Source organism: Petromyzon marinus, chromosome 1 (genome assembly GCF_048934315.1).
Source record: "Petromyzon marinus isolate PM22_M1 ecotype Great Lakes invasive population chromosome 1, UKy_Petmar_22M1.pri1.0, whole genome shotgun sequence".
Lineage (NCBI taxonomy): Eukaryota > Metazoa > Chordata > Hyperoartia > Petromyzontiformes > Petromyzontidae > Petromyzon > Petromyzon marinus.
Window position 1 is genome coordinate 11,112,423 of NC_133667.1, and position 14,148 is coordinate 11,126,570.

Consider the following 14,148-nt stretch of genomic DNA (forward strand, 5'->3'; position numbering starts at 1 on the left):
AGTGGTAGAGTCAGGCCTAGTGGTAGAGACAGGCCTAGTGGTAGAGTCAGTGCTAGACTCAGGGCGAGTTCTAGCCTCAGGGCGAGAGCCACTCACGGGTCTCCGGCTGCGAGCAGCAGGAGGTAACGTGAGGCCACGTGGTCCGGGGCGAACACGGCGCTCGCAAACTTCACCGCGACGAGACGAGCGTGCAGCTCGGGCTAACGGGGGACGGGGGGGGGGGGAGACACGGGAAGACGCGGGGAGACGTGGGAGATGTGGGGAGACAGGGGGAGACGTGGGGACGGGAAGACAGGAGAAACACGGGGAGATGGGAGGAGACGCGGGGACGTGAGGAGTTGCAGGGACGTGGGGAACACGTACACACGCGTCAAAGACATGGCACATGAAAGGACACAGGAGAGACACAGGAGTGGAGTGGATGGGAGGGGGGGGGGGGACACGTGGAGGTGACACACTGGTGTTAGCCATGAGCGAGAATCGAACCCGGGTCGCCGGGTTTATAGCGCAGCGCGCCAACCGCTACACCACCGCTCCCCACCTACACACGCACACACGCACGCGCACACACGCAGGCAGCAGTGCAGTGAACGTGGAGAGACTGTGGGGAGGTGATTGGGGGGTGGGTGGGGATCAGAGGGGGGGTGTTCCTGACCTTCTCGATGTACCCGGCCACCAGAGCCTCCATGAGCTTGAGGTCTGCCCCCTGCAGGCCACTGTAAGCCGGCGCCATCATGGACAGAGCCTCCTGGATGCAGAGCCGATCCTCGGGGTCCTCCTGGACGACGGGGGAAGGGGGGTTGGGTGGGGGGGGGAAACGAGGAGGAGGGGTGGTGCAGTCACACGCGTGCACAGTGGTCGGAAGATAAAGATGCCCCTCGCACGTTACGTTAAAACCTTTGCGACGTACGTAAGCACCGTACGTAGCCAACCGTGCTAATCGGAGGTGCGGGGGAAGGGCAACAAACTAAACGCGCAAAAAAACAAGCGAAGATTGAGAACGGGGCACGGCAGATGCGGTCGCCACCTCATTCATGACGGGGTGCGCCACGGTGGCGAGATGTTAACTCCCTCGCTTGGTATGCAGGAGTGCGTGGGTTCAATCCCTACCCTGACGCCGGCTGTATGTTTGGAGTTTCGCATGTTCTCCCCGTAGTTGCGTGGATTTTCTGCGGGCTCTCCGGTTTTTCCCCTCCACATTTAGAATCAACGTCAAGCGTTCAGGGTAATTTGGCTGCTATAAATTTCCACGTGACGATAAGCCACTTCGTTGAGCTATCATTTTGTGGAATCGGCAGTGCCCCCCGCACCGCCGATTCACAGACCGTGGGTCACGTGATCCAGCACTGCCCCCCGCACCGCCGATTCACAGACCGTGGGTCACGTGATCCAGCACTGCCCTCCGCACCGCCGATTCACAGACCGTGGGTCACGTGATCCAGCGCTCAATACTCAGCACGTGCGGGTAGAGGGGGTTGAACCTCACCTTGCACAGAGCCTCCAGGAACTGCTGCACCAGGGCTATGTCCTTGGAGAACAGCTGCGGGAGGCGCCTGCAACATGAAACAAACGATGTTCGGAACAACGAGCTAGAAGAAAAGACGAGGTTCATAACGAGTTAAAAAAGTAAGATTAAGTTCGGAACGAGTTAGAAGAAAAGACGAAGTTCGGAAAGAGCTAAAAAAAAAAGACAAAATTTGGAACGACGAGTTAGAAAAAAAGATGAAGTTCGTAAATAATGGGCTGGAAGAAAAGACGACGTTCGGAACAGCAAGTTAGATAAAAATACAAAGTACGGAACAACGCGTTAGATAAAAGAATGCGGGCACGCTGCACAGATTTCTGGGCATGCACTGCCCGAGGTGCACGCCGCTTTTGCCCTCCCTCCTGGATGGATCGGATCGGCGTTCAGAACGGCACCCAGGGGTGCAGCAGGAAGCAGCAGGTCTGTCCGTCGGTAAGTCGGTCGGTCGGTCGGTCCATCAGTCCGTAAGTCAGTCAGCAGGTCAGTAAGTCTGTACGGTGGGGGCTGGGTGAGTCCGCGGAAATGTTTGGCCCAGCAACTCCACCCCCACACGTCCCCCCCCCCCTGCGCAGGTTAAAAAAAGTTTGAGAAACACCGCTCGAGATATCGGGCCGAAGAACAACAGTAGAGAGCGGAATTCATGCGGGCAGTGCGGGGATCAGTGCGAGCCGTGGTTTACACGTGGGGACGATACGTGTACCGCGAGGCTACGAATCGTTCGTAATCGCCAAACTAGCCTGATGAAGCTGGTTGTAATAGCTGGCGAAACGTCGTACTCAGATTGTAAATGTTGTGGCTTTGCTCTCCAACACAACCGGTTAGTGCTGTACTCGTGACGAATTGGCCACGTTCTGTTTACGTGACAAACCTTACTAGTTGGCTGTGTTGGGTGGTGGTGGGTTTTACGACATATTCATATATTTACGCGATCTGACCCCAAACAAAAAACAAACCTGCGTTATGGATGATGTTGCTCGCGAAAGCCTACTAAACTAAACTCTATTTTATTTTTATTTTACTTAGGTGTAAAGCCCCACTGAGCTACATAGCTCATTTTCAGAAGCGACCTGCCGACCACAGATGACACAGCTCAGTGAAGCGGGCAAATTTAACAGCGGGCCAAATAAATGTGGGGGGGGGGGGGGGACGGAGGACCCGGATATTAAAAACAAAAACATTTTCACGCAACCACAGGGAGAGAGACCCCGTCAGGAACGTGATCGAACCCACGACCTCCTGCGTACCAGGCGAGGTAGTTAACATCTCCTAGCCATCGTGAAACACGGAGACACAGGGGGGGGTGGGACAGGCGAGGGGGTCGCATTCACCACCGTTGCTCACGGAACACATTCCTCCGTCGATCGGTTAAAGACAGCGATTCGATTGGAGGCTGTCGCTATTCAGGGTCCCGATTCAGGGGTATGTAAAAAATGGTAGAGACGGATTACTTTTTTTAAACAACAAAAAAATAAAAAATAAAAATTCACGACGTTTCGGCCACAACACAAGTGGCCTTCATCAGGTGAAGGGAGCAGACTGTACAGACAGAGAGAGAGACCCTGCCAGACAGTCTGCTCCCTTCACCTGATGAAGGCCACTTGTGTTGTGGCCGAAACGTCGTGAATTTTTATTTTTGATTTTTTTGTTGCTTTTTACGTGACTTTACCGAATAAAAACCAAAGAGTATGGATCCTTGCAGTCACGAAAGCTTCAAATCTAGAATTACTTTTTTTATCGTTTGTATCAGCGGTCTCGTTGGTTTCCGCATCGTTTGTTCCACCCATGCGGTTAAACGCCACCATCCATCCCCCGCCACTCCCACCGCCCCCCATCCACCCCCCCTTGCCGGCGAGTGAAGTTGGTCTTGAGTACTCACGAGGAGAGCTTTCCCACCGCCGTGTACGCGAGCGAGCGAAGCTTCGAGTCCTGCGGGGGGGGGGGAGGGGGGGTTAAGAAAAGAGAACAGAAAGAGAGGAGCGAGAGAGAGAGAGAAGAGGCCAGGGATCATTCAGCAGAAACAAAAAACTATGGAGCGCCGGGACGGCTACAATGGAGTTTGGGGGGGGGGAGCACAGCCGGTGCATCCGCCGGTCATCTCGGTCGGTCGAAACCCCGTGGCGGCTGCGGCTGCGGCTGCGGCACCCGCTGGGTCTGAGGGTCAACTGTCCCGTGACCTCCTGCAGCCAAGCGAAAGAGTCCCCCCCCCCCCACTTTGGACACTCCCGCGCGGCCTACGAGAGCACGGCCCGCCGACACCACCGCCACTTCGGCCGGCAGGCGAGCGGCGGCCGTCTTCGGCGTGTGGCGGACGGAGCTGGCCGTTCGCTCCCACGACGTCGCGCCTCCGACCGGCGCGGCTGGCGACGTAGCGGTCGCGAAGGGAGCTCCACGTAACACGCACACGAAAGGGATAACGTCCCTCCCTCCCTCCCTCTCTCTCTATCTCCCTCCCTCCCTCCCTCCATCCCTCCCTCCCTCTCTCTCTATCTCCCTCCCTCCCTCTCACCCTCCCTCCCTCTCTCTCTATCTCCCTCCCTCCCTCCCTCTCTCCCTCCCTCCCTCCCTCCATCCCTCCCTCCCTCTCTCTCTATCTCCCTCCCTCCCTCCCTCTCACCCTCCCTCCCTCCCTCCCTCTCTCTATCTCCCCATACCGCCCCTTCGCCCCGCAACGGGGTGGAGGAGCTCACCTCCTTGGACTCGTTGATGAGCTTTGTTAGTCCGTTGAGCAGCATCGGACCAAGCGGCTTGATCTTGGCTTCAGGGCACCTGGACACCGAGGAGGGGGGAGGGGGGGAGTGGAGGCGCCTGGGTTACCACGATCTCACGCTTCACGAAGGCGCATCAGCAGAACCAGTGGTGGAGACTCCAAATTCTCATTAGGGGCGCCAACAATGGCTAGGAGATGTTAACTACCCCTTCCGATGTACGGGAGGTCGTGGGTTCGATCCCGACCCTGACGACGCCTGCTGTACGTTTGGAGTTTGCGGTGTGGGTTGTTATTGTCTCTCTCTCTCTGTGTGTCTCTCTCTGCGTGTGTGTCTCTCTGTGTCTCTCTGTGCTTCTCTCTCTGTGTGTCTCTCTCTGTGTCTCTCTCTGTGTGTCTCTCTCTCTGTGTTTGTCTCTCTGTGTGTCTCTCTCTGTGTCTCTCTCTGTGTGTCTCTCTGTGTGTCTCTCTCTGTGTATGTGTTTGTCTCTCTCTCTGTGTGTCTGTATTTGTCTCTCTCTCTCTGTATGTGTGTCTCTCTCTCTCTGTTCACCTCTCTCTCTGTGTGTCTCTCTCTCTCTCTGTGTCTGTTTGTCTCTCTCTGTGTTTGTCTCTCTCTGTGTATATGTTTGCCTCTCTCTCTGTGTGTCTGTGTTTCTCTCTCTCTCTGTGTGTCTCTCTCTCTCTCTGTGTCTCTCTCTCTGTGTCTGTGTTTGTCTCTCTCTCTGTGTCTGTGTTTGTCTCTCTTTCTGTGTGTCTCTCTGTGTCCTCTCTCTCTGTGTCTGTGTCTCTCTCCATGTTTGTCTCTCTCTCTCTGTGTCTCTCTCTCTGTCTGTGTTTGTCTCTCTCTCTCTGTGTCTCTCTCTCTGTGTCTGTGTTTGTCTCTCTCCATGTGTCTCTCTCTCTGTGTCTCTCTCTGTCTGTGTTTGTCTCTCTCCATGTGTGTCTCTCTCTTTCTCTGTCTCTCTCTCTCTCTCTGTGTCTCTCTCTCTGTGTATATGTTTGTCTCTCTCTCTGGTGTCTGTGTTTGTCTCTCTCTGTGTCTCTCTCTCTGTGTGTCTCTCTCTGTGTGTCTCTCTTTCTCTCTCTGTGTCTGTGTTTGTCTCTCTCTGTGTTTGTCTCTCTCTCTGTCTGTGTTTGTCTCTCTCTCTCTCTCTCCGCGTCTCTCTCTGTGTCTGTGTTTGTCTCTCTCTCTGTGTGTCTCTCTCTGTGTCTCTCTCTCTCTGTGTCTCTCTGTGTGTGTCTCTCTCTCTCTCTGTGTCTGTGTTTGTCTCTCTCTCTGTGTGTCTCTCTCTCTGTGTCTGTGTTTGTCTCTCTGTGTGTCTCTTTCTGTGTCTATGTTTGTCTCTCTCTCTGTGTGTGTCTCTCTCTCTGTGTCTGTGTTTGTCTCTCTCCATGTGTGTGTCTCTCTGTCTCTGTGTCTGTGTTTGTCTCTCTCCATGTGTGTCTCTCTCCGAGCTTGCATTCATTCACACCTGATGACGGTTGCTTGTGTTGCAATCGAAACGTCGTATTCAATTATTTATTTTAATCTATTTCTACGTCACTTTACCGAAAGACCCAAAGACTAATGCTGACCAATGTGTCTTAACAGCTTCAAAAAGTCGAAGAGTCTCCCTCTCGTTCGCCATCGTCGTCAACGCACGCCCTGGAATCTTCTCCCCGGTGGTCCCCATAGCGCAGAGGCACCGCATTTGGTGTTGTTGCAAATTCTCACAAGGTGTTCACTTTTTTTTTTTAAGGAACCCCCATAGTTTTCGGCATCACACAAGAAGTGCTCTTGGCTTTATCGACCCCTTGCGGGATGATGGGCTGAGTCAACCGCCCCGCCAGGATTGAGGCATCTCTCCGACGGCGATTTGAGCACCCGCACCAAAGCACCCCCCCCTCCACGCATTCGCCATCGCCAGCGCAGAGAGTTTCACGTCCGTTGAATATTCATCGCACCTCATAATTGCAGAGCGGCCGTGTTCAAGGCGCGCGAACATACGTCTCCAAAACGGTTGGGGGGGCGAGAGAACGATTTGAGATTGGCAGCGGGCAGAGGGATGCGGTGTGACCGCGACCGAGGCTGCTTAGGGGCTAGGAAAGGTGTAGGGAGAGGGAGCGGGGGGAGGGGGGGCCGGGAAGGAGTGGAGGGGCAGCGGCGAGGGAAGCGGAAGAAGGGGGACGGGCGACTGTAGAAGAGGGACGCGGTGGGGGGGGTGTTGTCTGGACACCGTGGACTTACACGGCGCAGATGTGGTGCACGAACTGCAACGAGAGACCCTTGAGTTTGGCGTTGGTGCTGGCTCCGAACAGCCCGTCAAACACCACCTGCGGGCACCCGGGGTAACGGCCGCTCAGAGGATGCATTGAACCGACGACCCCCCCCCAACAACAACAACGGCGAAACCGGAAGTCATCACACGTGGCACCGGGCTACGATGTGTAATAATACGTGCTTGCACAAGACCGGGTTATACTTCATGTTTTAATTCGCGGTTCGTTTATTTATGCTGCCGGAGGTATCCGATGAGCTGTGAAGCTCTTGGTCACAGATGTCCGGCAAGGGGGCACACGGGGAGGGGGGAGGGGGGTCAGAACGTGAGACCCACAACAATACGACGCAACAGGAGTGCAAAGTACGGGGGGGGCACGCGGTAGCGACGATCCCCAGTGACGGCGAAACCGGCGTCGATCACCCGTGGCACCCGGGGCTAACAGCCGCTCGCAGGCTGCGTGGCGCCGATCGTTCTCGGCAGTGACGGCCAATCAGAGAGCGCCCGGAACTGGTGGGCTGAGCCATTCCCCTCGGCAAATCAGCGACGCCCCCACTGATGAGCGGTTTCAGACCTTGGATTGGGGCTCTGTTTAACAGCGTTGGGCTTATTCTCGGTTCTTTCGGTAAAGTCACCACGTGGAAGGGAAACAATAAAAATATAAAACGGGAAAATTCTCACGACGTTTCGACCGCAACACAAAGCAATCATCATCATCAGGTGTGAAAACCACAGCAAGAAAATTTGAAAATATTTCTTGCTGTGGTTTTCACACCTGATGATGATGATTGCTTTGTGTTGCGGTCGAAATGTCGTGAGAATTTAATCGTTTTATATTTTTTATTATTTTATTGTTTCCCTTCTACGTGGTGGGTGGTGACTTTACCGAAAGAACCAAGAATATGAATCCCTGCAGTCACGAAAGCTTTCAATCAGAATTAGGCTTTCTGTTATTGGCAGCGGAAACGGTTGCATTCTCCCGCAGACTCGGCCACTTCTCTTCCAGCGTACATTTCAACTCGCAAAACCAAGTCGATTCGGGCGTCCAAGACGCAGGGTTTTCGTCGCGTTACAACGCGTAGACGTGCAAACGCGTCGTGACACCCGCCACCGCCCCCGGGGCACAGCCGACTTAAGCGAGGCTCGTCACGTGAACAGAACGTGGCCACGTCGCTACGGGCGCAGCGCGCCGGGCCGAGTGTTGGGGAGCGAAGGCACAACATTGACGCGACCAAACGCCGAAAATAAAACATTGCCTCGCGAAAGCCTCCGTCGTGTTGAACTCGATCACGAGCAAGTCACCTCGGTTGACAAAAGTCGTTTTCGTGGAAACGGATTTTAAAAAAACAAAAACGTCAACCGAGGGACGGACTGTGTGGATCTAGGCTCGGCGGGCCCTTGCATTGGTAACGTAAAAAAACTGTTGTAACTTTCAGTTTTGAGTCGTACGCACGCACGCGTGTACGTACGCACGCGTGTACATACGCGCGCGTGTACGTACGCACGCACGTGTACGTACGCACGCATGTACGTACGCACGCACGTACACACGCACGCGCGCACGGCCTCACGCACGGGCGTGCACGGCCTCACCTGTATGCAGGCTGGGAAGGTCTCGGCCGCTTGCCGTGACCTCAGCAGGTGGGGGGTGATCTTGAGCTTGATGCGCGTGCTCGCCGCCTCTCGCTTCTGCTCGGGCTTCATCGTGGAGCCCTGCGGGAGGGAGACGAGACGGGGGGGGAAATCGCACGCAGAGGCAGCCAGGCGGTGGTTAGGGGATGTTAACTCCCTCGCCCGGTACACGGGAGGTCGTGGGTTCCATCCCGATTCTGATGACATCTGCTGCTGTGTATTTGGAGCTTGCGGTGTGTCTCTCTCTCTCTCACCATCATCATCATCACAGTTGCGAGATGTTAACTCCCTCGCCTAGTATATAGGAGGTCGTGGGTTCCATCCCGATCCTGATGACATCTGCTGCTGTGTGTTTGGAGCTTGCGGTGTGTCTCTCTCTCTCACCATCATCATCATCACAGTTGCGAGATGTTAACTCCCTCGCCTAGTATACAGGAGGTCGTGGGTTCCATCCCGATCCTGATGACATCTGCTGCTGTGTATTTGGAGCTTGCGGTGTGTCTCTCTCTCTCACCATCATCATCACAGTTGCGAGATGTTAACTCCCTCGCCTAGTATACAGGAGGTCGTGGGTTCCATCCCGATCCTGATGACATCTGCTGCTGTGTATTTGGAGTTTGCGGTGTGTCTCTCTCTCACCATCATCATCACAGTTGAGAGATGTTAACTACCTCGCCTAGAATACAGAGGTCGTGGGTTCCATCCCGATCCTGATGCCGTCTGCTGCTGTGTATTTGGAGTTGGCGGTGTGTCTCTCTCTCACCATAATCATCACAGTTGAGAGATGTTAACTACCTCGCCTGGTATACGGGAGGTCGTGGGTTACATCCTGACCCTAATGACGTCTGCTGCTGTGTGTTTGGAGTTGGCGGTGTCTCTCTCTCACCATCATCATCACAGTTGCGAGATGTTAACTACCTCGCCTGGTATACGGGAGGTCGTGGGTTCCATCCTGACACTAATGACGTCTGCTGCTGTGTGTTTGGAGTGTGCGTCTCTCTCTCTCTCTCTTCCCGTGGTCGCGTGTGGATTTTTCTCCCGGCTCTTTCGGTTTTCTCTCTCCACATTAAGAATCAACATCACGTGTTGACAGTGTTTGGCTACTGCTATACATTATCACGTGAAGAGACACTTCCTTGAGCAATGATTTGTGGCCAAGTCAATTCTGAAAACGAGCTGAACACTCTAAACACACGGTGATGCACGGAGATACATTGACTTAAACTGAACTATTTTTATTATTTTACCAGGCAATACCCACTGAGCTATTATCTTCTTTTCTCAAAAGGGAACGATAGCTCAAGCAAGTGGCTTATCGTCTGTGCGGAAACTAATGGTGGCCAATGAATCGAAAAACGCGTGACGCTGATTCTAAATGTGGAGGGGAAAACCTGGAGTGGAGTCATCATCGTCACTGCGCTGGCCCGAGTTCGACTCCCGCTCCCGGTCAACGCCAGTGACGATTATCTGAATCGCTACTGGGCCACCCCAAGGTTGTCTCGGACCTTAAATCAGTACCTGGTGCAGTGTGAACAACAGCAGTGGGGAGACAAAGGCGGCCGGGCGTGGTGCTGACCAACCACCCAACCCCTCGTGTGCCGTGCCGGCCTTCATAGGTGCTCGCTAACGGCACTTGCCCCAACAGTCTGTTCAGGTCACATGCGGAATATATTTGTCTTTGGTGATGATGATGCTGTGATGGCGATGCATAGCGCTGGTGGTGCTGGTGGTAATCAATGGCAGTGACGTTGGGTAGCGGTGGCAGCTATGATGTTGATGGCCGTAGTTAGTAGTGGTGATGATGACGATGATGGAGTTGTAATACACCTCAGCCTGGCACAACTGCTTACGGTGAAGTGGTAACTACCGATGTTGTTGTTGTGAGTGGTGGTGGTGGAGGAGGAGGAGGCTCGCGAGGAACGCTGACGCCACTGGGCAGTTGGAGGCAGTCGCCCTCAGCAACGACGGAGGAGCGACGCTCGCAACGAGCGGACGAGAGCGCCGGGGAAGGTGGTGGGGGGGGTGGGGGGGGGTGGGGGGGGGGTGGGGGGCTAAAACGCAGCGAGTTGGCACAAGCTGCGGGCTGCGGGCTGCCGGCGCATCTGCCGGTCGTCTCGGTCGGTCAAACCCGTGGCGGCGGCCGCGCGGGTTTGACCCACCGAGGCGACCCTCCTGCAGCCACTTCGCGCGAACCTCCCAAAGTGCTCCTGGGGCCTGGCGCTGGGGGGCGCCGGCCACTCGGCGCGCCGCCGCCGCCGCCGCCGCCGTCGAAGCGCGGGGCGGGGCGCGGACCGCGGTTGGCCAAGAAGCCCGGCACGCGACGGCACTCACGTCTTTGGTCTTGAGCGGCACGTCGCCCAGGTAGACGCGGTACAGCTTGTTCACCAGCGCCGGGTTGTTCCAGTCAACCGTGCTGTGCATGCGACAAAAAACGGAGGGCAAAGATGCACCACCCCCCCCCACACCCCGACGTGTTGATAGCGAGCAGCAGCAGCAGCAGCAGCCGCCTATGGAGGCCGGTACCGTGGCACACGAGGGGGTGGTGGGGGGGGGGGGGGAGTGTGGCCGGCATCTAAGTCCGGCCGCCTTCGTCTCCCCCCGGTGGCGATGCGCCGCGTCAGGGACTCGTTTGAGGCCGAGGCGACCTAGGGGAGGAGGCCCGGGAACGGCTCGGATAATCGCCGCCGGCGTTGGCCGCGAGCGGGAATCGAACGCGGGCCGACCGGGGTTCGTGGCGCAAGCGCGCCGGCCGCTACGAATCCACGGCGCTCGTGCCAGGCTATGTGCACGTTAAGGCCACACGAAACGCCCGCCGGCAGGGGGTCACAGGGCAGACCCAGGTGCCACGTGTCGACCGAGATGATCACTACCATCGCCGCCCGCCACCATCGCCACCGTCACCGCCACAATCATCGCCACCGGCGGCATCAGTGATGATGCCGCCGGTGGTGATGGCGCGCCACCTGTGCGTGCACCAACCGCGCCACCTACCGTGCCTCCCGCTCCCACACACACCCCAATAACAAACGCGCACACGGAGAACATTTTGCTTAAACAAGCCGCGAGTTGGGTCGAGACGCAGCTGGCGCTGCCTCACGGAAGAGCCAGGGGCTTGTGTAACGCCCGACGAGACCCGCCCCGAAAGCTTCGTGAGGCGGCGACTCGCGCTCCGCCGTGAACGGGGAACGTGCCTCGTTGTTATAACGGGGAACGTGAAGGCGCTCGTTGTTATAACGGAGAACGTGAACACGCTCGCCGCTGTGACGGAGAACGTGAACACGCTCGCCGCTGTGACGGGGAACATGAACACGCTCGCCGCTATAACGGAGAACGTGAACTAGCTCGGCCGCTATAACGGGGAACGTGAACTAGCTCGCCGCTATAACGGGGAACGTGAAGGCGCTCGTTGTTATAACGGAGAACGTGAACACGCTCGCCGCTATAACGGGGAACGTGAACACGCTCGCCGCTATAACGGAGACGTGAACACGCTCGCCGCTGTGACGGAGAACGTGAACGTGCTCGTTGTTATAACGAGTACGTGAACACGCTCGCCGCTGTGACGGAGAACGTGAACAGCTCGCCGCTATAACGGGAGAACGTGAACGTGGCTCGTTGTTATACGGGGAACGTGAACACGCTCGCCGCTGTGACGGAGAACGTGAACACGCTCGCCGCTATAACGGGAGAACGTGAACTAGCTCGCCGCTATAACGGGGAACGTGACGTGCTCGTTGTTATAACGGAGAACGTGAACACGCTCGCCGCTGTGACGGAGAACGTGAACTAGCTCGCCGCTGTAACGGAGAACGTGAACACGCTCGCCGCTATAACGGAGAACGTGAACATGCTCGCCGCTATAACGGGGACGTGAAGGCGCTCGTTGTTATAACGGAGAACGTGAACACGCTCGCCGCTGTGACGGAGAACGTGAACACGCTCGCCGCTATAACGGAGAACGTGAACTAGCTCGCCGCTGTAACGGAGAACGTGCTCGTTGTTATAACGGAGAACGTGAACTAGCTCGCCGCTATAACGGGGAACGTGAAGCGCTCGTTGTTATAACGGAGACGTGAACACGCTCGCCGCTATAACGGAGAACGTGAACACGCTCGCCGCTATAACGGGGAACGTGAACACGCTCGCCGCTGTAACGGAGAACGTGAACACGCTCGCCGCTATAACGGAGAACGTGAACACGCTCGCCGCTATAACGGGAACGTGAAGGCGCTCGTTGTTATAACGGAGAACGTGAACACGCTCGCCGCTGTGACGTGAGAACGTGAACACGCTCGCCGCTATAACGGAGAACGTGAACTAGCTCGCCGCTATAACGGGGAACTGTGAACGCGCTCGCCGCTGTAACGGAGAACGTGAACACGCTCGCCGCTATAACGGAGAACGTGAACGTGCTCGCCGCTGTAACGGGGAACGTGCTCGTTGTTATAACGGAGAACGTGAACTAGCTCGCCGCTATAACGGGGAACGTGAAGGCGCTCGTTGTTATAACGGAGAACGTGAACCGCTCGCCGCTGTGACGGAGAACGTGAACACGCTCGCCGCTATAACGGAGAACGTGAACTAGCTCGCCGCTATAACGGGGAACGTGAACGCGCTCGCCGCTTAACGGAGAACGTGAACACGCTCGCCGCTATAACGGAGAACGTGAACGTGCTCGCCGCTGTAACGGGGAACGTGCTCGTTGTTATAACGGAGAACGTGAACTAGCTCGCCGCTATAACGGGGAACGTGAAGGCGCTCGTTGTTATAACGGAGAACGTGAACACCGCTCGCCGCTATAACGGAGAACGTGAACACGCTCGCCGCTATAACGGGGAACGTGAACACGCTCGCCGCTGTAACGGGGAACGTGAACGTGCTCGTTGTTATAACGGAGAACGTGAACTAGCTCGCCGCTATAACGGGGAACGTGAATGCGCTCGTTGTTATAACGGAGAAACGTGAACACGCTCGCCGCTGTGACGGAGAACGTGAAGGCGCTCGTTGTTATAACGGGGAACTGAACTAGCTCGCCGCTATAACGGAGAACGTGAACGTGCTCGTTTGTTATAACGAGAACGTGAACACGCTCGCCGCTATAACGGGGAATGTGAAGGCGCTCGTTGTTATAACGGAGAACGTGAACACGCTCGCCGCTATAACGGAGAACGTGAACACGCTTCGCCGCTATAACGGAGAACGTGAACTAGCTCGCCGGGCCACAGGAGTTGCCTCCCCCCCCCCCCCCGACCCCCACACCGAGCCGGCGCCGTAGCTCCATCTCGGCGGCGGGTGGCGACGGCTGTGCCGAGAGTCGCTGGAGGCCACGATGAGGTGGATGAGGATCTCCGTCTCCGCGAAGACGTCCTGCTCCGCCAGGCGCACCACTCCCAGCTTGCACTGCAAGGCAAAGACAAAGCTTTGCTCCGACCTGCGGCGTGGCCTCGGCAGACCGTCGGGGGGGGGGGGGGGGGGGGGCAAGTGGCGTGTGGGGACGACTCGTTTGAGAGTGGAACTCCAGGGGGAGGAAGGGGGGGGGGGCCCAGATGATCGTCACCGGTGTTGGTGGCCGTGAGACGGGAATCAAACCCCGGGGTCGCTGCTGAGCTGCCGTCGCACGCCGCAAAGGCACAGATCCCCCCGCGGGCGCTTAACGGAGTGATGGGGCGAGCGCCGCTAGCGAGCGGCGCCTGCGAAGAAGGCCGGCACGGCGCACGAAGGGGGGCGTGGTGGGGTGGCCGGCACCACCACGCCCGGCCGCCTTTGTCTCCCCCAAAGTAGGCGATGTTTTTTTTACACACCGCTCCAGGTACTCATTTGTGGCCGAGCCGATCCAGGGGAGAGGCCCGGGACCGGCTCAGGTGCTCGTCACCAATGTCCGCGGCAGCGCCAACCCGCTACGCCGCCGCTCCACACGCACGCACGCGCAGACGCTCGTCCCGAGTGCGAGAGGGTGACACGAATCTGGATTCAACTGGGCCAGCGAGGGAGCTACTGGGGGGGGGGAGGGGGAGGGGGTGGTGCAG

The 14,148-nt window shown here is 56.9% G+C and overlaps 1 protein-coding gene across 1 annotated transcript in view; it reads right to left on the reverse strand.

Moving 5' to 3' along the window:
- Nucleotides 1-14,148, reverse strand: part of ECPAS (Ecm29 proteasome adaptor and scaffold) — a 134,960-nt gene that overhangs the window by 102,912 nt on the left and 17,900 nt on the right. Inside the window, 10 exon segments of the mRNA XM_076071678.1 lie at nt 97-200; nt 656-778; nt 1,487-1,553; nt 3,402-3,451; nt 4,213-4,291; nt 6,460-6,545; nt 8,084-8,203; nt 10,454-10,535; nt 13,381-13,393; nt 13,396-13,522. Coding sequence (XP_075927793.1) covers nt 97-200; nt 656-778; nt 1,487-1,553; nt 3,402-3,451; nt 4,213-4,291; nt 6,460-6,545; nt 8,084-8,203; nt 10,454-10,535; nt 13,381-13,393; nt 13,396-13,522 — 851 coding nt within the window.